The sequence below is a fragment of the Nesoenas mayeri genome (assembly GCF_963082525.1).
Source record: "Nesoenas mayeri genome assembly, chromosome: 20".
Taxonomy (NCBI): Eukaryota; Metazoa; Chordata; class Aves; order Columbiformes; family Columbidae; genus Nesoenas; species Nesoenas mayeri.
In genome coordinates, this window is record NC_137569.1 from 6,189,815 (window position 1) to 6,211,192 (window position 21,378).

A 21,378-nucleotide genomic window follows, 5' to 3' on the forward strand; every position below is an offset into this window, starting at 1 on the left:
TTAATTTTTATTTTTTATTTAAGTGGCATTTTAAGTTTAAACACTTCCCCCTTGTCTAATTAAGTTCTTAAACCTTTTGCTGTGGACTTAAAATAGTTGAAACAGCCGCTAGCCAAGCACCTGTTAAGCTGTTGACCAAAGAACTAGAGCAGCTTTGATGTTCCTCGGGCGGGCAGTCTTCTTGCCTTGGGCGACACAGAATAGCTAAAGCCAGTCCACAGGCGAGGACTGATCAGGAAGGCAAGCCAAATGAACTAGCAAAAGAAAACAAAACAAAAACTGACAATCAAAGGCTTGATGTCATCATATGGCTGTAATGTAGAAAGACTGTAAACTGCAATTTAGTGTTAATACTGTAAGCTACCCTAATAAATATCTTAACAACAACAACAACAAAAGATTGGATGGCCTAAATCCCAGGGCTGTGTAAGCCCTGAATTATATATATATTTTTTAATTCCTTCTCAATTTGGGGATTGTAAGCTACGCGCTGCCGGGCAGAGCGCTGCAGAGAGACGCCCCGCGACGTGGTACGGACACACGGCACTCGGACCGAAGAAACAAACGCACGAAGCCTTACTGGAACCACAGAACTCCCTTTTTTTTTTTTTGCCTTGCTTTCCTTGAAAACGAGGGCCATTCCATCCACGCAAATTCATCTTAAAACCCTTTTATTTCTAGCGATAAAGTTAAATTAAAGACAGCTCCACTTGTATTAATGATCTACAGAACAGTCCATATGCCAGTGAGGCTGCTATTCCATACCAGCACAGCCAGCCTGACTTCCACTAGTGGTATTTTGGCAAAAATGTCAACGAGGCAATCAAAGACAGGTTGTGGGGGGCCTCCCTGGGAAGGTGTCCCCTCCCTTTCCCTCCCCCACCCCTGACCCCCCCCCCACTCGTGGGAAAAAAATAAAGACTGCAGTAGTTAGCATCAGCGTGCGGCTGCCAGTCCATCGAGGGGGGTCTAGTTGTTGCCTTCTCCGCCGTCGTCGTCTTGCTGATCGCTCGTCCAGAGCGTTAGGTTGTCGCGGAGGAGCTGCATGATGAGCGTTGAGTCCTTGTAGGAGTCCTCGTTGAGGGTGTCGAGCTCGGCGATGGCGTCGTCGAAGGCCGTCTTGGCCAGGTGGCAGGCCTGCTCCGGCGCGTTCTGGATCTCGTAGTAGAAAACCGAGTAGTTAAGCGCCAGCCCAAGCCGGATGGGGTGGGTGGGCTGCATGTGCTCCTTGCTGATCTCATGGGCTTCGCTATAGGCCTTCTCCGAGGATTCCACCACGGTCGCCCTCTTCTCACCGGTGGCCACTTCGGCCAGGTAGCGGTAATAGTCCCCTTTCATCTTCAGGTAGAAGACTTTGCTCTCGTACTGTGTCTCGCTGCAGTTCTTGATCAGGTAGTTGTCCAGCAGGCTCAGCACATCCTGGCACACAGCTTCCAGCTCCTTCTCGATCTTCTCGCGGTAAGCCCGGACCATTTCTATCTTCTTTTCGTTTCCATCAGCAGAGGTCTTCTGCTCAATGCTGCTAATGACTCGCCAAGAGGAGCGCCGCGCCCCCACCACATTTTTGTAGGCGACGGACAACAGGTTCCTCTCTTCATTGGAAAGAGGCTCATTCAGCTCTGTCACCTGCATTGAGAGAGAGAGAGAGAAAAGAGAGATACTTGAGTTAAACCCCAGTCACTTGGCGTTCCCATCACACGTTCAGGTGTTCCCATGCATCTCTAGCGAGGCAAGAGAAGGCAGCCGGCTCGCAAAGTCCTTATCCATCATCCAGCATCTGCTCCCATTCCTGAAGGAGCCAGCTGGGAAATCACACTGTGGTCCAGTCCCTCAGCAAAAGGGGCAGGTTGTTTTTTATTCAAGGTATTATCCAGCTCTTAAAAGCTCAGTGGTTTCCAGAATGAGAAAAATCTTCTAGGAGAAAGATGCCTTTAACCTGCGGGATGAGAGTGGGACTTTGTGCTGCAGGCGAGAGGGACAGTCGAAGCAAGAGGGTGGGGATGTCTGGGGTTACGCACCAGCCACACAGATTAACAACGCCACAGCTACGGCGTGCTCCTCTTTTCCGTTTCCCATAAGCATAACTCGTGCTTCTGAAAGGCCTGAAGTACACATTAGACATTAAAATTACAGCTGCCTAAGGCATCTGCACAGATAAGGACTTAAAAGCTCACATGGTAAGAGTATGTTCTTCCCACACAGGATTTTCTTCATTGAGGATAAGTGTGTTAATGCACAGCACCGCTTCCACCTGCCTCACACGCCGCCACAACAGAGGGATTAAGGAGACAACGGAGCAGAGACCCATCTTGCAAGTGAGCTGCCCAATGCTGCTTCAGCTGGTCCAGTGACTGGGAAGCATCAGACTGGATATTGCAATAATCCTAGTTCCAGCTCCCCGGCAGACTGGGAAGGGCTCGCACCCCCTTGACCGCATGCTGTGCACCACAGGTGGGTCTCTGCACCCTTAGAGCGGGCGCAGCAGCCCAGGACACTGCCACAGAGGCTGCTCCATACAGCAGGGGTAGTCACAGCCACCAAGCGGCACATGGAGCCCGGTTGTCCCCTTCCCCAGGGTCGCACCGCCACATACACACCCTGGGTTTGGCTCAGCAGAGCAGGAACCCATAAGCCTCCTCTCGGCAGTCACAAACCATTACTTTTAAATAATGGTTCAGATGTGAAAAGCTTCTGCAAATACTGAGTCATTTTCACAAGCATTTGCAAGGACAAGGTTTGTTCTGGGCCTAAATAACCACATTTATAGTGGGGATGAGGAGGACAGGGGCTCATGCTGGAAGGTGTAGGATGGTCCAGCCCAGGACCTCATTTGTGTGGCCTGGAATGACTCACCCTCGCTAATACCACATTGACCTGCTTGTTCCAGCACCATGACCCCTGCCTGCAGCTCTCCTTGCTGTCCTGGCCGCACTCTGGCTAATGCCCTCTCCCAAAACCCAGCTACAGCTAAGCCTTAGTTACCCACACAGCAAGAAAAGCACTGTGGTCTCTGGTCCAGATCCCTCTACCCCTTCCCTCAAGGCAGAGGCATCCTTGGAGATATTCAAAACCTGATAAGGTAACTCAGGGTCTTGTCCCATCTAAGTCACCCTGCTTTAAGTAAAGGAATTGGGACTAGAAACATCCAGAAATCCCAGCCTGACCTATTCTCTTAACCTTCCAGCTGCAAATGGAATGTCCAACATCGACAGCCATCCCACCAACTCTCACAGTTTCTGTCCAGGCCCTCGTTATGAAGGTTGAAAACCACACGAGGTCTCGCTTTTAGCAGGGCACTCCCTGAGCAGAGATACCAGTTCCAAGTGTGGACCAGGCAGGTGACTTTAAAGCTGCCCCACAGCCGCGTCTGCAGATATTTATCACTACAGAAAGCAGATTTACCTCCTCTCACCAGAAGAGTCTTGCTGGAGGACAGATTTATTAAAACTACAGGGAGTTTCATAGGATTAGCTTTGCCATAAACATTTTAAATTCAAAGCTATTAAGGATTACGGAAGAAAGTTGCCTGTCAAAAATCCTTTCAACAAACTCGCTGACAGATGGAAGGTACCACCTGTGGAGAAAGCAGATTCCTCCAGGGAGCTGGCGGGGAACCTAACAAGGCTCCATTTCTGCTTTGATAACCACGTAACTCCTTTCTAGCAGCAGCTGGGCTCCAATAAGAGAACACTGGAGAGAAACACAAAGGTGCAACACGGCCTGAGATGGGGACCGTGTCCCCCAGCACTGGGAGCAGGGTGGGAAGAGGCTGCAGCCCCATACGTATTTCAGTTTGCAACTGAACTGAGAGAGGAAGAAAGGGAAAACCACCTGGCACTTGCATTCCCAGCGAGAAGAAAACGCAGGATGCCCATGACACCAGATATTGGACAGTAAGGGTGCGTTTAGCTGTGCCTTCATTGATTTTTCCTTACACTGCAAGATATCAAGCCAAAGTTGATATCAGTCAAGCCAGAGGCTAAACAGCAAGCTCTGATATACTTAATGTATAGCATTTCACTGAATGCCTCTGATGCAACATCAATAAGGCAATATCCAGCATCAGGCCTGGATTAGATTGCAGCAGACATGTTACAAGCCCTTTTGGAGAATTTTTGCTAATGTTTGTTTTAGAGACTTCAAATACCCAAAGAAAATTTGGTATTAAGAGGGTTTGGCAGGAACACAAAGGCATCAGCCTCTGGCTGGAAGACAACCTGCTCTCTGGGAAGTCCAGTCATTTTGGAGCTTTACTTCCCTGGTTGACAAAAAAAAAGAAAAGCAGAACTTGCACCACAAATCCCAGTACCTGTCAAGCCTCGTTTCACCCTTGTGCCCCTGTAGATCAGAGCTGAGGACGGGAGGGGTGGGCAGGAGATGCTGAAATGGAGTCAAACCTTGCATGTGGCATAAGAACCCAAGTGCAGGGAGCTAGTCCACATGCTCACATAGCTGGAAACTTGAGAGATGCAAGTCTTCTAGCTAGGCTAGAAAAAAAAAAGCCTTTTTCACCACTCTTTTTGCTTCTTCCCCTTAAACAAGCCCAGCCTGCAAGCCCAGGTCTTTATTGATGCAGAGCAGCAGGAGATCTCAGCTGTGGCACCTCTCATTTCCCCACCAGTCTGCAGGCAACGCTCTTGCTTGCAAGAGCGTCCCCTGTCCCAGCAGGTGACATATGTGCCAGAAGCCAGACCCCTGGTGTGCTGCAGGCAGCCCTGTGCTGGGTAGAAGCCCTGCCCGAGGGCAGGAGCACAGGAGAAGACACCTGGCCAGAGAATGCAGGTGTACATGGGCTCGGCATGGAGTAGGCTTTGCCTTGGAGGCTCAATCCATCACTAGGCTTGAGGACGCTGTCAAATTCCAGTCTCACCAGTTCCTGCAGCCTTTGAGGGTGCAGCGTCTGCACCACCGAGACTCAAGTGCCCTAAAGCCACAGGGAGAGTCCAACAGTTCCCGTTGGACAAAAACTACTGGAAGTTTAGGGTTTCTGCTGCTTGAGAGACCAGAGGTTTGTACAAATCAAAGCCCTCTGATTTGCAACAAAGCCCTTCAGAGGCAGCACCATCTTGGAGAAGGTCCCCTCCGATTTCTCTGCTACAGCTGCGAGCTCTGGCTCAGCACCCCGTCCAAAACCTGGCAGGCTCACAGTGTGCCCGAGTATCACATTGCAGGGGAAGGTTCAGCCGCATACACACAAGCCAGGCAGCATGAAAAGCTTTACCGTGCCCCTCTCCATAAGCTCAAGGGTTGGTCCTACTTCATCTTCTTTCCAGAAGCCTCCTAATTAGCAAGGGTTTTTTTTGAGACTCACAGTGGACATTTGCTTCCAGCCAGCAGTGGGTTTGTTTGCTTACAGGGCTTATTCCAGGACTCCTATTTTCCACTTCTCACCTTGCACTAGTAGGTCTGAAGTCATCACTTCTGAGTACATAACGAAATAATCATTTTGAGGACTCTCCAGTAGCTGCAATGGAGATCCATCACAGGATTTAGTTTTACCTGTTTATCCTTATACACGATTTTCACTTAGTTTTATAACCAAGTGCCCACCCATCTATGGCTCCTATCTAGCTGTGATATCTTTTCTTAAAGCATACAGCAGAGGAAGCTGCGCAGACCCAGAGATTCTCCCCTGGGGAACAGCATCAGCATTTGACAGCTTAATCCACGTTATAAGCCTCAACGCCTTTTCTTTTCTGATTGCCTAGAAGAGATCCCGAGCCCCTTAAGATATATCCACAAAGGAGCCAAGCTTTCCTGGAGAGAGACAACCATGAGAACATCAAGCTGTCCACTGAGAACAGGTTCTGAACATCCCCAGAGCTCTTCCACCAGGACACACAACAGCCATCTCCTCCTCAGCACTTGTGTTTCCTCTGTTCTATCTACAGCTCCTCCACCATGTAATTATGTTATCTCACAACAGAAACCCTAGCAATCGCCTTGTTTTCCTTCACACACAGCTTGTTAGTCACACTGAGGTCTGGCCTTTTCTGTTCCATTTTTTAAAAAGCAAATGTGCTTTTGGAACAACGTTCTGGCCAGAAGTCCCACCGCTGAAATTCTTACTTGGTCTGAAGCCACCGGTGAGGGGAACAACCAGCACAAAGCCACTTTGGGCTCAAGGAGCTGATAAATGCTGAGGACCACCTGCAGCCAGGCCACCTTCTCTCCTCCATCTCCAACAGCTGTCTTGTGGTGGGACCCCATCACCCCTAGGCAAGCACCAGATCATCTTCAGCAGCCCAAGAGCTGTCATTCTGGAGGTGACATGCCAGAGGGACCGCCTGTTTTTTCTGTCCTCAGCTCACTCTATATGTACCTTCTGAAGAACTGGCTGCCCTCAAGCACCTTAAATTGTCACCAGTGGCTTGACTACAGGTCTGACTAGATGTCACACAACCCAGTCAAGAACAGCTTCTCCTTGCGTGCTCCAGAGCAAGCTGTCCTATGACACCATCACAGCAGTCAGAAAGATGCTTTTCTTAAGCACTGTCCTACTTCAACACAGAGTAGGCGTGTGTTAAACTAGACCTAGATCTAAAATCTTACCAGATTTCGCTGGTTCATGTGTTTTTCCCCTGTACTCTTCCCCTTAGCTAGTGTGTCCCTGCTTATGTGCCGGAGTCCCTGAAGTCTGTCTCTCTTGGTTTTGTTTTGCCATAAATTGGAGGTAGGGAGGAAAAAAGGTCTTTAGCCTTCTCCCCCATAACATACTTCCAAAATGGAGAAACCACACCACAGCTACTTCCCTCCTTGCCAACCCCCTTCCTTGTCCTCTCTGCTCATTTCTTATCTCAGCATGGCCAGGGGGATTTTCAGCTGCAGGTCAAGCCCTTCCTCTCATCTCAGACAAGACCAGAAAAGCTCCTGCAGGTTGTGGGCAGAAGTTTGTTCCCCCTGCTGCATCCTTTGACTGTTTCAGTATGAATAACCATATACGAGTTCCCCTTTTTAAGCTGGCGGGGCTGGCACTCATCGCAGGACAGCGGCTGAAGGCACATGGGATGGTTCTGCCATTACATTTCAAATTGCTCTGATTGCATCAAGGACCAGTGTCTAAAAAGTAAGATCATTTATGGCTTGCAGAACAACTGGATCTTGGAGGCTGCTTAGGCACTCCAGACACTGATTAGGATTTCAGCATGCTCCGAGAGTTAACAGCAGCTTTCATCCCACTCTGCAGCCTTTATTATTTGAGGCAACTTTGAACCACCCAAGACAGTCTTCAAATTGGGAGATGGGAAAACCAAGAGTTCGTTTATTTAACTGGCCTCTGTTGCTTAACAACTCCTTAAGCCAAAGTGAATTTCATCGCAGCACATGCAGGTTTGATCAGTCCTCAGAGCCTGCAGATATGGTCCAGTTTCAGTCTGGCTCTGATGGGTTTCAGCTAGAGAAAAAGCAAGTTTCAACTGCTTGGGTCATTCCTGCATGTAAAAGGTCATAAGGGAGGCAAGGTGAGAAAGCCAGTGACAACAGCACAGCTCTGAGCTGCTCCTATTCTGCATTTGGTAGCAACGTTTCATGTACCGCCTCTTATCTGCAGCGCTGCAGTCCCAGCGTTTGGTCTAACGGCTCAAGTGTTTCCTGCTGCAGAACACCCGGGTGCCATTGATTTGCTCTACTAGCTCCTTCTGTGGCATTTGAGATAAGGAAAGTATAGGAGAGCATCCGTCTGCCTCCCATACGGGACTTCCAGGCACGTTATTAGCCCTTGCAACCTGCCACAGCCATGGAGTTGAGAGAGGGCAGCCCACAGGCAGCATCACAATAACCAGCTGGAAGGAACAATCCCAGCTTCCCAGCATGGGCATCGTGTTTGCTCTTCGAGTGCATCGGTGTAGAGCTACAAACCACTTTTGAATCAGCATTGCATATTCTTGTAGCAGGGAGCTGCTAATACAGCTCATATGCTTTTTGAGTCATTAAGGATTTATGCTCAAGTTCTTGTCTTCCTTATTAACACTCTGATTCTTGTTAGCCTTACCAAAGGACAGGCTATTAAACAAGATAAAAACTGGTCACAGGACAACTTGTTTCACTGTCTTGCTGCCACTAACTACTTCGTACCTATTAAAAAAACTCTTGGGGGGAGAAATAATCAGTCTCTGCTGGTCTAGTGCCTTCCTTCCACCAGATGGAGAAAGCAGCGAGTCAAACCACATCAGCCCCAGCATTTAAGAGGACTGTCACTCAGGGCTCATCACACCAACTCTGGCAGATGGGATACCAGCACCTTTGCCTGCTAACGGCAAAGCAACAGAAGGGACGCCAAGCTATTCCCTTCCCGAGACACGGCAGGCTGGCGAGCATCATCTGCCCACTTTTTGCATTTTTGCGGCTCAAGATCAGCACCCTGCTCTGCCAAACACCAGCTTGGGGAGCTCTCCTTGCATTAGCCGCTCTGTTCCCTGCTGATACAGCATCACAGAATAACTTAGGTTGGACATGCCTCTTCTCCAGGCTTTCTGGAAAGCGCGTGGAAGACCAGTGCCACAGCACGGCACTGCCGTGGGAGCTCAGATGTGCTCCTGAGGCACGCCAAAAGGTTTAGGAGCTCAAAGTAGACCCTTTTGAAAGGAGAATGCAAATTCAGTGGTTTCTATAGGCTCTTCTAGGCTGTATTAAACTTCTTCGGGTGTGAATTTAAAAGCTCTTGAAGAGAAACTGCAGCTCTTTCCTCAGCAGCATTTCTGTATGAGTTTAAAGACTTGACTTTCTTTTTTTTCCTATTCGAGCATTATTCTTCTTCAGAAAAGTCCATCCACTCACAGACTTTTTAGCTGAAGCAGCCATCCATGGGATGACCACTGGTCATTTCTCTAGACAGTCCTAAGACTTGGTCACCATAAGGGAAGAAAGACCTTTTTTTCCTCCCTACCTTCAATTTATGGCAAAACAAAACCAAGAGAGACAGACTTCAGGGACTCCAGCACATAAGCAGGGACACACTAGCTAAACAAACCAAGTTTCACGTTGGGATGGTGTTCAGCGCTGCCAGGAACATTAGCTGCTTAAAGACTTACCTCACAGCTTCTAAGACTACTAATCTGGCTCGGATATTAGTGCTTCCCTGCTCACCTCCAGTAGATCATCAAATCCTCCTGGAGCTTCAAGTGCCAGGCCAACACGAGACGCTCGTCCTTAATCAGGGGCTCAAAAAACAACGTTACACTGTACCCATGACCTTTACTCAGTTAAACCAAGTGGAGAGAGGAGGGACGATGTGCCACGGCCAGGACAACCCAGGAAAGGCTGAGAGCAAGTTCTGGCTGCTGCACGAGCCTGCTCCTGGGTCTGGAGCAGGGTGAACCGGGCAGTTCTTGGCTTCTTGCACAGCAGAGCCATCGCTGCCCGGCAGCTGGCAGGCTGCTGCTCCAGCGGGGTGAAACAGGAGAAGCTGCAACCATGCAAACAACTCCCTGCAGCCGGCATGTAAGCTTTTAACCACTTCTTGTCATTATCCCAAACGCTTTGGGAAAGCCTGCTCCTTACACATCAAGGCAAGGTTCTGGAAATATTAAAAAAAACAAAACAAAACAAAAAAAAGAATCAACCCAAGATTTTTGCTCTAGGTCTTTTGGTCTGCAGAACCAGCAGGTCCTTTCAACGTCTGAAACATGTTTTGCTAGATTAAGCAAGAGACTTTCCAGAACACCCAGGTGGACTCCAGCATGCCAGCTCCGTGATAGGTTTAATTTCCGCATCAGCGAGTAAGGTGATTATCCCTCCAGATGTACTTTACCCTCCCACTGCTTCAGGGATTTCAGGCTTGATCTTACACACCTCTAGCAAAGCCAATTTTATTTAATTTCTTAAATGAACTTGCAGAACAGAAAGTCAAGTTTTTGCTCTGGCAGCTTTCTGGAGCACTGCAGCCAATTTTACATTACAAGGAGGGTCACTTTACTGTTCTAGCTCTGACTGGATTTAACCACCCTCGCCTGGCTCCAGCTATCTCCTCCCAGCCCTCTTTTGAAGCCCAAGGGACTTCTACCAGATTTGCTTTCGGCCCATCACAAGTGACAGGGCCCCTCAGGCACCGACGTCTTGACACCACCAAACACAAGAAGCCAAGTGCCCAACTCCGAAGTAATGAAATATTCATCCCACGTTAACAAAGCCCAACAGCATAAACAGGCAAAGCTCCAGTGCCTTCCTCAGCCGGGTGTTAATCAAAGGTTGTTAATCTTCCCCAAGTTCTCGTTCGCCGCTGAATACTCAGCATTAGTGGTTTACAGGTGCAGATCTTCTACAGCCGTTCTCGAGCATATCTGTTAGCGTACAGCACGGCAACAGCTTCTCCAACTACTATTAATAAACCTTATGCTGCAGAGCACCACAACTGTCCAAACAACATGTCCATCAGCAGCCTTGTTAAGGCTGAAGCTGGGACTTCTTGCTGGTGTTTTTCTACAGCCTCGCTGAAACCATCTTAGAGAGGAATCAGAAGCCAAGTCATTTGGCCTGGTATGTAAGCAAAGATCCATCCCAAGCAAGGCAACACATCCAGTAAGATCAGAGGGAATTTGCAAACAATTAAGGAACGTTTTGTACTTAAGAGTCCCTTGTGTACATCCAAATGCAGCTGCCTCAAACACCCATAGCCTGACTCAATTCTAACATCTCCTTTATGGAAGAAAAACATTAAGTACTTTAATCCCTAATCTGGGGATTTACCATTTCTGAGCATTTCCAGACCGCACCAATGAAAGCAGCACTGCAACCAGGGTGAGAGTCTGGGGTCAACATAAAGCTCCGTGCTCTACCAGCTCCAGGGTCTCTGGCCCACCAAAGGGGCTGGAGAAATGCAGCAGCTCGGGCTCACCATCGTTGTGCACTTGGAGAAGCCAGACAAAGCCACTGCTGATCTCCACCAAGGCAGGCTTCTCATGCAGAGCCACAGGTAGGAATCCAATGCATGGACATCTGGACTTTGGAGAGACAAGTCAGGCCTCTTACTTCAAAAATTAAAAAAAGAAAAAATAAAAAAAAGCAGAATGGAAGTCCCTCTGTTACCACAAAGCCACTTTGTTTCCATGGGGAAAGAACAGTTCCCCCATCTGCAAAGACACAGTGCCTGGCAGCCATGGCAGAGCATTTTATCTAACTACCAGCAACATAAAACCAGTTGGTGGCTATTTATCTGAACAGCATCCTGATGTCAAGCTGAAGGTTTCAGAGATCGAAAGACAAAACCACCATATCTTCACCAGTACAGTGACAAATTCACAGCTACCTCCTCCCTCCTTTTAGCACCTGCCAAAACGGTTTTCCAAGCTATTGCTTTCCAGGGGCAACCATCGCTTGCAGAAACTAATCGAGTAAATACTTGCTACCATTTTAATGAAATTTTTGCTTTGCAGACCCCAGGTTGTCATTTCTCTGCAGTCACAAAAACACTCAAACAGCATTAGCTTTGGAAAAAGCTATCTTGAGCTGCAGAGCACCAAGGCACAGAAGAGTGCCTGGAAGCATCAAGGGTGCACCAGCTATCTGGAGACAACCAAAGCCCTGCATCACAGATTTGCCACGGTGAAGTGGAAGATGATGCCTTTATCCTATCAAGATTGTCAATAGAGAAATGCTTGGGAAGCCAGTCAAATCATGTTTCACTGTGGTTTGTATCACAGTTATTCCAGTATGCGTTCACGTTTCGCTGTCAGACAGGTCAGGAGGCAGAACTGGGCAGAAAAGCAGAAGGCAGTTTCAGATCTGCAGAGTCCTAAATGTCCCAGACACCGATCCTACTGAGGAAAGGCTCCCCCGGGTCAGACCATGGGCATTTTCCAGCCCCCTCTTCCCCTGTACCCGCCTGTGAGCTGTTGGTACGTCTGGCTGGGACACACTGAGCAGGTAGCTCCAGTCTGAACTGGTCTGACAGCCCTTTTCACTCTTCCCTGCCAGACTGGTATTGAGCTCCCAACACACCACTCACCTCCGCCAAGGGAGAGAAGCAGCACCAGCGAGTCCAGCAGTGCTCCACGTCCAAGGACATGTCTGAACTCAAAGCCACTTCCCAAGAAGCAGCTGGTTACCCAAGCATTGGCAGTTGGACACAAAAGCTTGGATTGTTTATTTTTCCTGAATACACACGCTTGCACACGACTTTCTAGGTATTCGTTTGCTTACTTGGCATGAAGCTGCTCAAAATGGAAGACGAAGAGTTCAGCTGTAGAATTTGAGCATTATACGCTGCCAGATGCGTCACTGTCTGTGGAGGTTTCTCCAGATGTAGAGTCAGGGCTACCACCCTTGTCTCCCAGCCTCTGCTCCACCAGCTGCACCCTGAGACATGTTTCTTCTTGTACCCTTAAGAGTCACTGCTAGTAGGGGATTGATTCCTAACTCCAGGTATGCATCCATCAAAATGATAGACCTGAGAAGCATGTCTCATCTTCCCTGATGAAGATCTGCACACTCAATGGCTCACCCTGCCCAAATCTGCAGTTCCACAAGGCCCAGACAGGCCAACTGGCACATGCTCGCTCCCATTGTCCCAGAGCAGTCACTGAACCCAAGGGAACACACATTTTTTTTAGAGGTTTAAAGCATTTTGCCCCTACCGAATCCTTCCATCAGCATGGCTTAAATCCAGCCAAATGGTATGAACTATCCCATCCCTGCACTTCAGCAGGAGGCAGAAGAGCAGCTTGCTGGTACAGCTGGAGTCCTCCACCTATGTACCATCATGTGCACACTGATGTCTTTCTCCTTCTCAGCCCTATCTTTGCTTCTTCCAGGCATGTCATGCCCCAATATAGAGTGGTGCAGTCAAATATCAGGCTCTGAAAATCCTTGTCCCTATAACTGTGAAGGGCTTTGGGATCATCCATCAGCCTGGAAACAAAATCCTGGTCCAGCCCAGCCCTCCCCATGGGCTACTGGGGACCATCAAGCTGCTTTTACTCCACCTCCCTGATCTAACGCTCAGACCTTTAATTCCTTCCCAGAAGGCCAAGTTGACCATGCTCCTGACCAGCTCTAATGCTGTTGGCTCAGACACAAGAATGAAAACAGCTTAAAATGAAGTGGTCCAGGAATACACAGTGCAGAAGAGATGGGATGGAGGAACAAAAAAAGATGATGGGGATCCTCAAATTAAGGAAAACCTTCCTGCTACCAGCTGTAGAAAGCAAGGAAGAAGCATGTTCCTCCATCTCCCTTGATCACAATCCATATCCCAAGGAATGCCCATGTGTAGGAAGCAGAAGAGGCAGAAGGATACAACATAACTATCTGGATAACGCTCACTTCTCTTACAAGTGCCACCCAGCACACTCACAATAACTGGTAAGAGGATGCCAAGTCAGATCATCCAGTTCAAATGAGACAAGCCAAGACCAGAGTGTACACGCTCCAGAGGTGCAGGAGTTTTCAATCTGGAAAACACTTCTGGAGCTGAACTGCTGTGGTTGCCCTGAAATGGCTGTTCCTGTAGCTTCTATTATAGCAAACCTGAGTTCACATCATCAGTGGCCAAAGAGTTTCTTCCAGAGAGCAGCTTTGGGATCAGCTGGTGAACAAAGTTTGGGTAGATAGGGCTTATATGTATGTATTATGAAGCTTATTTGGTGTTCCACAGTCTCCTGTGAGCCAGCTATCTTTAACCACAAAAAGTAGCGTAAGAAAGAAGAAAAAGCAAGACAACTCCCACCAGCCTTTCTACACTTCCAGGGTTAGCCACCATCCAAAAGATCTGCTTGGCTAAGCTCCAGTCATCTAAGGGCTCTTGGAGAAGCCTTGCCCAAGAGCCTTGCTGTTTCCATGTACCTTAGACATCTGCAGAGGACTCGACAGCTATATTCTCCACCACAGCCTCAATATCACTTTTGTTTAGTTCAAAAAGAGCTATTTCTAAACAAATCCCCACCTGGCTGTTACACTTGGCCAACTGAGAGCAACCCAGCATGGTCTCACAAGTCAGTGGCTTTTCCTCAAGCTCATAAAGACTTATCAGTAGCTTAAAGTGACATTCTTAAGAGCTTGAGCTGCTGAAGCCTCACCAGTTAATATAGTTAATGTGTGCAGTGGGCACAGTGCTACCTGCCTGTGGCTTAAGTGCAGATGTGCGACTCAGGCTACAAGGTCCTGAGGCTGATTTGGGCTGAGATAACCCACAGCATGATCCATTACAAGGTCGGAAGCGTGGCAGGACCCTGCAGACCTCCAGGAAGGAAGTCCTGCTCCCTGCTCTAGAGTCACGCATTCTCAGACTCCCATCCTCATCACCATCCATAAGGTCTGAGCAAGTCCCTGCTACTGAAGGGTGAGAGGACTACTCTACATGTAAGAGTGGTCAGGACGCACAGTGACAGCCGTGCAGTCCCACACTGCAGTGGTCCAGGAGGCGCCACAAGGCTGAGCAGCATTCAAGACATCTGGACAAGGGCGGCAGCAAGAGCATCAACGCATTAGATGCCAACATACCCTCTCCACCTTGGCACGGAGAATGGTTTCTCCAAAGCCTTCCGCAGCCCCCTGGGAAGTGCTACTACAGTAGCTCACATTCCTTGCTCCCTTCCCACCATCACAGATGGCCTGCCCAGCACTCCTCCAGGAGAAGCCTTTCCACCTCACCCTTTTGTCTCGTCTACACCACAAAACAGAAAGCAGATAATCATCCCTGCTCTGCTCCCCTGGGACTCCTCAAATAGCAGGGATTTATATTTGCGTTACTCCCTTTCCAAGGGTGGGTCTGCTGTCTGTGTGAAGCCCCACTATTGGCACTAACCTGGTCACAGGATGTGGAGGACAATAACCTGCCAGGCTGGTCACCAACATGGCAAAACCCACATACCCTGTGCCAGGGAAGGCCTGCAGTTCCACACACTCACTTTTCTCCTCCACCCACAATGGCCATTTACTGCACCAAGAGCCAGTTGTGTCTCAAGCTTGGGCGGCAGCCGTTGGCTTTCCAGCATCTCCAACGTTCACCCCTCTGCTGCATCACAGCTGATGGTTCTCATATTGCACAGCCACCAAAGGTATGCACACCCAAAGGTGTTCCTCTCACAGGGAACCTTCAGGTAGGCTCAAGGACTCTGCCATATGGTCCCATAGGTACACGGTATGTAGGTGCAATGTAATAATCCATGCCTCACCCTTTTTATACAACTTATTTCCTATCAATGTTAATGCAATCATCTTGCTTCTTCACCTGTGCATCCCCCCAACACAAAAGGTCTACGGGGAGGCATGTGCTCTGCTTCCCAGGGAGAACTCACTGGGGCTTCAGCAGGGATCCACCTCCAAAAACCCTCCAGCGGCACCACCGCTCCTCAGCTAATGGATATTGATCACAGCCCTGGTGCTGGGTTGGGCAGTAAACTCTTCGTGGAGCTGCACCAGACAAAAAGGCGACTGACTTCAACCACAAGCAGCAAAACCCAGCAAGGGCAGCGAGCCAGTAAGTAAAATGGTGATGCTGCGTGGGCACAGCATCGGGTGGGATAGTAAGGCCAAGACCACCACCCTGGGGACCTGCAAGGAGCTTTCTTGCTCTTCAACACATTGTAGGGCTGTCTGTGACCCCAGATAGTTCTGGGGTGACAAGGGACATGACCAAGGTCACACAGCCATACACTGGACTGACTGGCCTGGTCCCATCACTCTTCCTGGGTGCTGCATCACCTTCTGCTCTGTCCAGCAGAGGAGGGGACCATCTGCTGTGTTCTACCAGGACATCCAAGTAAATGTCACATTCAGGGCTGAAGAAGCATTCCTGCTTCTGCAGCAACAATGCGACTGCACGTACCAATTAGGGGCACTGGCGGCTGGCACTTGCAGCATGGAAAGAGCTAGAACTCACATTATTTGGAAGAAATTATTGTGATCCAGTACATCCCTGTAGCAAACAGCACTGGGTGAATCAGCATTCAGAGTCCTAGTACACAGTTTCTGTTTTAGACTATTAAAATGGCCATTCAGCATAGGCTCCCAAGCAGGCAGAGTCTGGCTGCCATGTCACCACCCATGGAGTGACCACCAAAAAAAAAAGCAACGGTGAGATCGACCCGCAAGAAATCAAACCTCTTTTATGCACATCATCGCCACACCAGGTTCTAAAGACATTTTTCGGCACGGTGTTAAGGAAGCTAGCAGACAGCCAGCTTTAGAGGGCAGGAGACAAAACGGTGATGAGCACGGGAACGCTTCTGCATCACCTTAGCTAGACACAGCCTGCATGCTCTCTGCTACCACCTGGGTGCATTGCAGCTTGGACCATCGCATATGACATCACTAGGCGTTGCTACAGAAATGAGTGCGAGGTCATCAGCCTCCCGCACAACCCGGGCTGGGGGATGGGCGGCACACAGGACGGTGACAGGGATAACCGATTGTGACATGCCCATCACCACCAGACCGGCCGCGCCGGAGTTTGGGCAGTATCGCCCAGAATAAAGAACAAAGCTCTGCCTTTTGTTTGCTGTCGCAGGAGGCGTCAGCACTCCCACTGTGAATCATTTTCGTACGGCCAAACTACACGGCAACTGATAAGCGGCATTAGCCCGGGTTACTGTTTCACCAAGACTAAAAGGAAAAAAAAAAAAAAAAAGAACGTATATATAATCTCTAACAACACCTTTGGTTTAAACACCGAGCCTGGGTAAGCAGGCTAGGGAAATTCACTGCAACACAGCTGAGCATCCCAAGCATATCCCTGTCGGCTTTGTCACAGAGGCTGTATTATCCGTAGGAAATGAGCTGTAGGATCTGCTCACGCAGCAGACTTTGCTTTAAAATGAATAGATGCCGTTATCAGAAAATGGTATAAAAGCCACAGTGCAGCAGAGGAATAGCCCGGTTGGTTTAATATGATAATATCTTGTTCTGATCATCCGTATTTCATTTCTTGATAAGGCATCTCCTCTCTCCCTCTGTTCTTGGGCTGTGACAGTTTTGTCTGTTTGATAAATGCAAGGTTATTGACAAAATGGTGCAATATGGGCAAACAGAGCTGCACCCACGGCAGACTGCGACATTCCTAGATCAGCATTCACTTTTCATCAGCCAGGGAGGACACCCCAGCTGCTTGCAAAGGTTCAGACCTGACTAAGAAGACAAACATAAAGAACAGTTTTCCCCTTTAAAGCACCCCCTCCCTCCCTCCACCCAGTCTAGCCTCTCTGCAATATGACAAATGCAGAATCTTCTGGAATGACTTGATCCTGCCTCCCACGATTGCTTTGTTTGCAAGATCAGATCAGAGATATGTTTTTTTTTCCCTTCTTATATTGTCAAAATGTCAGTATTGAAGGGGAGCGTTCAGTGTCACAAATCAGATCAGCCTGCTATATGCAGAGTCTTTATTTTAAGAGCGTGAAATGAATACAACATGACTCAATTCATAAATCTCCAACCAAGTGCAGTAAAAATAAGAGCTTTGGCAGTGAAAGGGCTCCTGATCTTTGGGGTCACGAGCACACACCAGCCTCACCGATCGCACGCAGGAAGGGATGCACAAGAGCGATGGATGGGGGGGTATTTCAGCAGCGGGGAGGGGGTGCACGCAAACACCCCCAACCCGCAGGGTTCCCCACGGGTCTGGGCAGCCCCCCAAGCCAGCGTGACCCCCAGGGAGTGCCGCACCCCAGGGCTGGCTCCTGTGTCCCCCAGGCTGGGGAGCAGCAGTGGGGACATGGCAGGGAATGTGTGGGGCCGGCAGGGGGGCCTGGCGTGGGGGGAGAGAAGGGATGGGGAGAGGAGGCGATGCAGGAGAGGGTGTGAGGGTAGCAAGGTATGGGAGAGGGTGGGGGGGCAGCAGAGGCAACGTGTCGGGGCTCTAAGGGAGGGGAGAAGGTGTGTGGGGCTCGCTGGGGGCTCCAGAACGGGGGAGAGGATGCGTGGGGGGCTCCGAGACGGGGGATGGGAGTCGGGAGAGAGCGGGGTGTCCCCAGGCGAAGGGAACAGGACCCGGCGGGGGGTGTCGCGGGCAGCACAAGGATCGGAGCCGCACGAAGGAACGGCGACAGGCTGGTAAGGGCGAGGGGCCGGGGCCCGCACGCCCGCCGGCGCGGCTCCCCCGCCCCAGCCCAGACCGGCCGAGCCCACCACCCACCGACAGCAGATCACGGGAAGGGCGAGGGGAGCGCGGACCCGAACCCCCGGGTGTGTGTGGGGCGGGGGGGGAGGACGGCGGACACGGGCCGGCACTCACGTTCTTCATGGCGGCCGCCATGTCGTCGTATCGCTCGGCTTGTTCGGCCAGCCGGGCCTTCTGCACCAGCTGCTCGCGGTCCACCATCTTCGCGGGGCCGGGGGAAAGGGCGAGGAGGCTCCGGGAGGAGGAGAAGGAGGAGGATGAGGAGGAAGGGCGGCGACGGGAGGAGGAGAAGGAGGAAGGCGAGCGGGCGGGCGGCGGCTCCTGGCGCTGCTGAGGCGACGGCGGCGGCTGCACCCGGTGCTGTGCGCGCGCCGCGGGCCACCACAACCCCCCTGCGCCCGCCCCGCCCCGCCCCGCCCCGCCGCCCGACACCCCCGCGCGGGGCACGACGGGAGATGGAGTCCTCGAGGGGGTAAGCCGGGAATCAAAGGCTCCCACCGCACCCCCCCCGAGGACTCCATCTCCCGTCGTGCCCCGCGCGTCGGCGCCGCAACACCACCCCCCGGCCCCGCCCCCGGCCTCTGCCCCGCGGGGTCCCGCCCCGCCCCGCCCGCGGGGTCCCGCCGGCTGCCCGTGCTGATTCACCGGGGGACACGGAGCCCGGGTGTGGGCACACTGAGCCTCCCAGAATCCATGTCAGGGGCCTCGAAAGCTCATCCAGTCCAATCCCCCCATGGAGCAGGAACACCCAGATGAGGTTACACAGGAAGGTGTCCAGGCGGGTTGGAATGTCTGCACAGAAGGAGACTCCACAACCCCCCTGGGCAGCCTGGGCCAGGCTCTGCCACCCTCACCAGGAAGAACTTTCTTCTCAAATTTAAATGGAACCTGCTGTGCTCCAGTTTGAACCCATTGCCCCTTGTCCTGTCATTGGTTGTCACCAAGAAGAGCCTGGCTCCATCCTCCTGACACTCACCCTTTAGACATTGATAACCATTAATGAGGTCACCCCTCAGTGTCCTCTTGTCCAGCTCCAGAGCCCCAGCTCCCTCAGCCTTTCCTCACATGGGAGATGCTCCACTCCCTTCAGCATCTTTGTTGCCCTGCGCTGGACTCTCTCCAGCAGTTCCCTGTCCTGCTGGAACTGAGGGGCCACAACTGGACACAATATTCCAGGTGTGGTCTCCCCAGGGCAGAGCAGAGGGGCAGGAGAACCTCTCTGACCTACTGACCACCCCCTTCTAATCCACCCCAGGTACCATTGGCCTTCCTGGCCACAAGGGCCCAGTGCTGGCTCATGGTCACCCACTCATGTCCCAGAACCACTCTCAGACCAGGCAGGGATATGAGGAAATGTTTATTCCCAGAAAGGGCTGTTGGGAATTGGAACAGGCTGCCCAGGGCAGTGGTGGAGTCGCCATCACTGGAGAGGTTTAAAAGATGCATAAATGAGGCTCTTATGGTTTTGTGCCAGATTTAGGTTCTGGTTAGACTCGATCTTAAGGGTCTCTTCCAACCAAAATGATTCTATGAGTCAGGCCCCACAGCCCAGCTGGGTGGTTTCCCTGGGTCTGTGACACCGTGATGGTTCCAGGCCAGGCTGTGGTGACACATCTTGGAGCAAACACCCCCATTTTGCCCCCATCTCCTTTCCCACCCCATGGGAGGTGGTTCCCCCAGCCAACCCACGGAGGGGAGCAGCCCCAGACGAGAGTGACGCTGGATAATTTACGAGTGGGCAGCTTGGGAGCGCGATGCCCTCACTCATCAATTACACATGAAATAAAAGTGCATGTCCGCTCACGCTTCTGCTGCACATTAGGAACTCCATTAGGAGCCATCGGAGATCCCGTCTTCCTAAAAAGCCCGTGGATAAAGCGGAGCTGGGAGGACTCTCCAGCACTGGGAGAAAGGAAAGGTCTAATGAACGGACAGAAGCACTTTATCCTGGTTGGTGCTGACACACAGCTTTGCATGGGCAAACGCCATCGTCCCCCTTGAGCTGTGCTCTGGTGCACAGGCCACATGTCCCCAGCCCTTCCTGGTGCCACCGACCCCACGCAGGCGCTTTGGGAGGCGTGAGGATGATCTTGGAGGACATGGCTGCCCTGCTTGCCGATCCCCCTGCCCTGTGGTTTTCTTCTGAAACACCCCAGGAAACCTCGGTGGCACCGGGACGTGCCGGTTTCCGCAGGGCAACACCATGGCCACAGCCCGCTGCGGCTCTTCAAAGCCTGTGGCCGTGGTGTCACCCACGTGGGTGGGGACAAATTGGTTTGGAAATGCTGACAGTGCTTTCCGACAGCAAGCAACACCATTTTGGGCTGAGATCTCCATCTTTATTGTGGTTTTCGCACTGCTTTAGATGTAACAAAGAACTGGATTGAGTGGATTTGTTTTACACAAAATACTTCTTTGTTTCCAGCTTCCGAAAGCAGCAGAAATCATGCCCTCTGAGGAATAAAACTAGGAGTATGCCCAGATCCTCTCCTTTTCCTCCATAAAACAAACCGCTGTCCCTTTGCTCGCGTCCCCAGCCTCACACACGTGGTACCGACGTGAGAACGGCCTTTGTGCCCGGGCCGTGTTTACCGCCCGAGGAGAGCACCCGCAGACAAGGGCAGTTTATTCCTCTTTTCGGATAACGGCTCATTCATTCTGCTGAGGAGGCTCATCCTCAGCTCTGGAGAGCTCAGCGGCGGGTTTTTGCGTTGTTTTCTGTATGACGCCAGCTTGGGGGAGAGAATTTGAGTTTAAAAAGCGCAAAATGCAGAATGGCCAAGTACGTTGTGGCTCCCAAAGTGGTTTTTTTTTGCTATTGCTACCATTTATTATCAACAGTCTGGAAAGTCACCCAAGCCAAGCAGGACCATCAGATCTCGAGGTACAGATCGGAGCGGAGCTGCCTGCTCTTCCCAGTCACCTTTTGAGTGATGCTCCTACATTTGGGTTGGATGTGCGTTTTCCCTAACTTGGAAGAAAATAATATTATCCCTTAGGTACAACTCTGGGATTCTCACGGGCAATATTGAACACAAGCCTGGGCCTGAGGAATTGCTCATCTGCCTGGGAACTCATTTGGTTTCTCCAAATATATCAGCTGGCCTAATAAAAAATATCACCTCTCCATACAAACTTTATGACACTTATTGAGTAATTTACATAAATATGGCAGGTTCTCGGCTCATCCAAATCACCGCAGCTCTGCCGATTTATAGTGACTGTGCATTTGCCCCAGACTGAGCAAATACTGATTTATTTCTGTCAAAGCACCATAGCAATAAATACATTTCACAACACAGATTATTTCCTTCCCCATCACAGGTCAG

The 21,378-nt window shown here is 50.7% G+C and overlaps 1 protein-coding gene across 1 annotated transcript; it reads right to left on the reverse strand.

Moving 5' to 3' along the window:
• Nucleotides 1-908: 908 nt before the first annotated feature.
• YWHAG (tyrosine 3-monooxygenase/tryptophan 5-monooxygenase activation protein gamma) lies at nt 909-18,425 on the reverse strand. Its single transcript, XM_080357359.1, has 2 exons — nt 18,164-18,425; nt 909-1,626 (listed from the first exon to the last, which is right to left on the reverse strand). Exons 1-2 carry the CDS (start codon nt 18,248-18,250, stop codon nt 970-972), a joined length of 744 nt encoding a protein of 247 aa, XP_080213485.1. The 5' UTR covers nt 18,251-18,425; the 3' UTR covers nt 909-969.
• Between the last annotated feature and the right edge of the window lie 2,953 nt (nt 18,426-21,378).

Excerpts from the sequence above, each read along its gene's own strand:
- YWHAG (XM_080357359.1), bottom strand. The coding sequence starts at position 18,250 with ATGGTGGACCGCGAGCAGCTGGTGCAGAAGGCCCGGCTGGCCGAACAA. Across the intron at positions 1,627-18,163 it reads TGGCGGCCGCCATGAAGAAC|GTGACAGAGCTGAATGAGCC; the intron begins GTGAGTGCCGGC and ends CTCTCAATGCAG.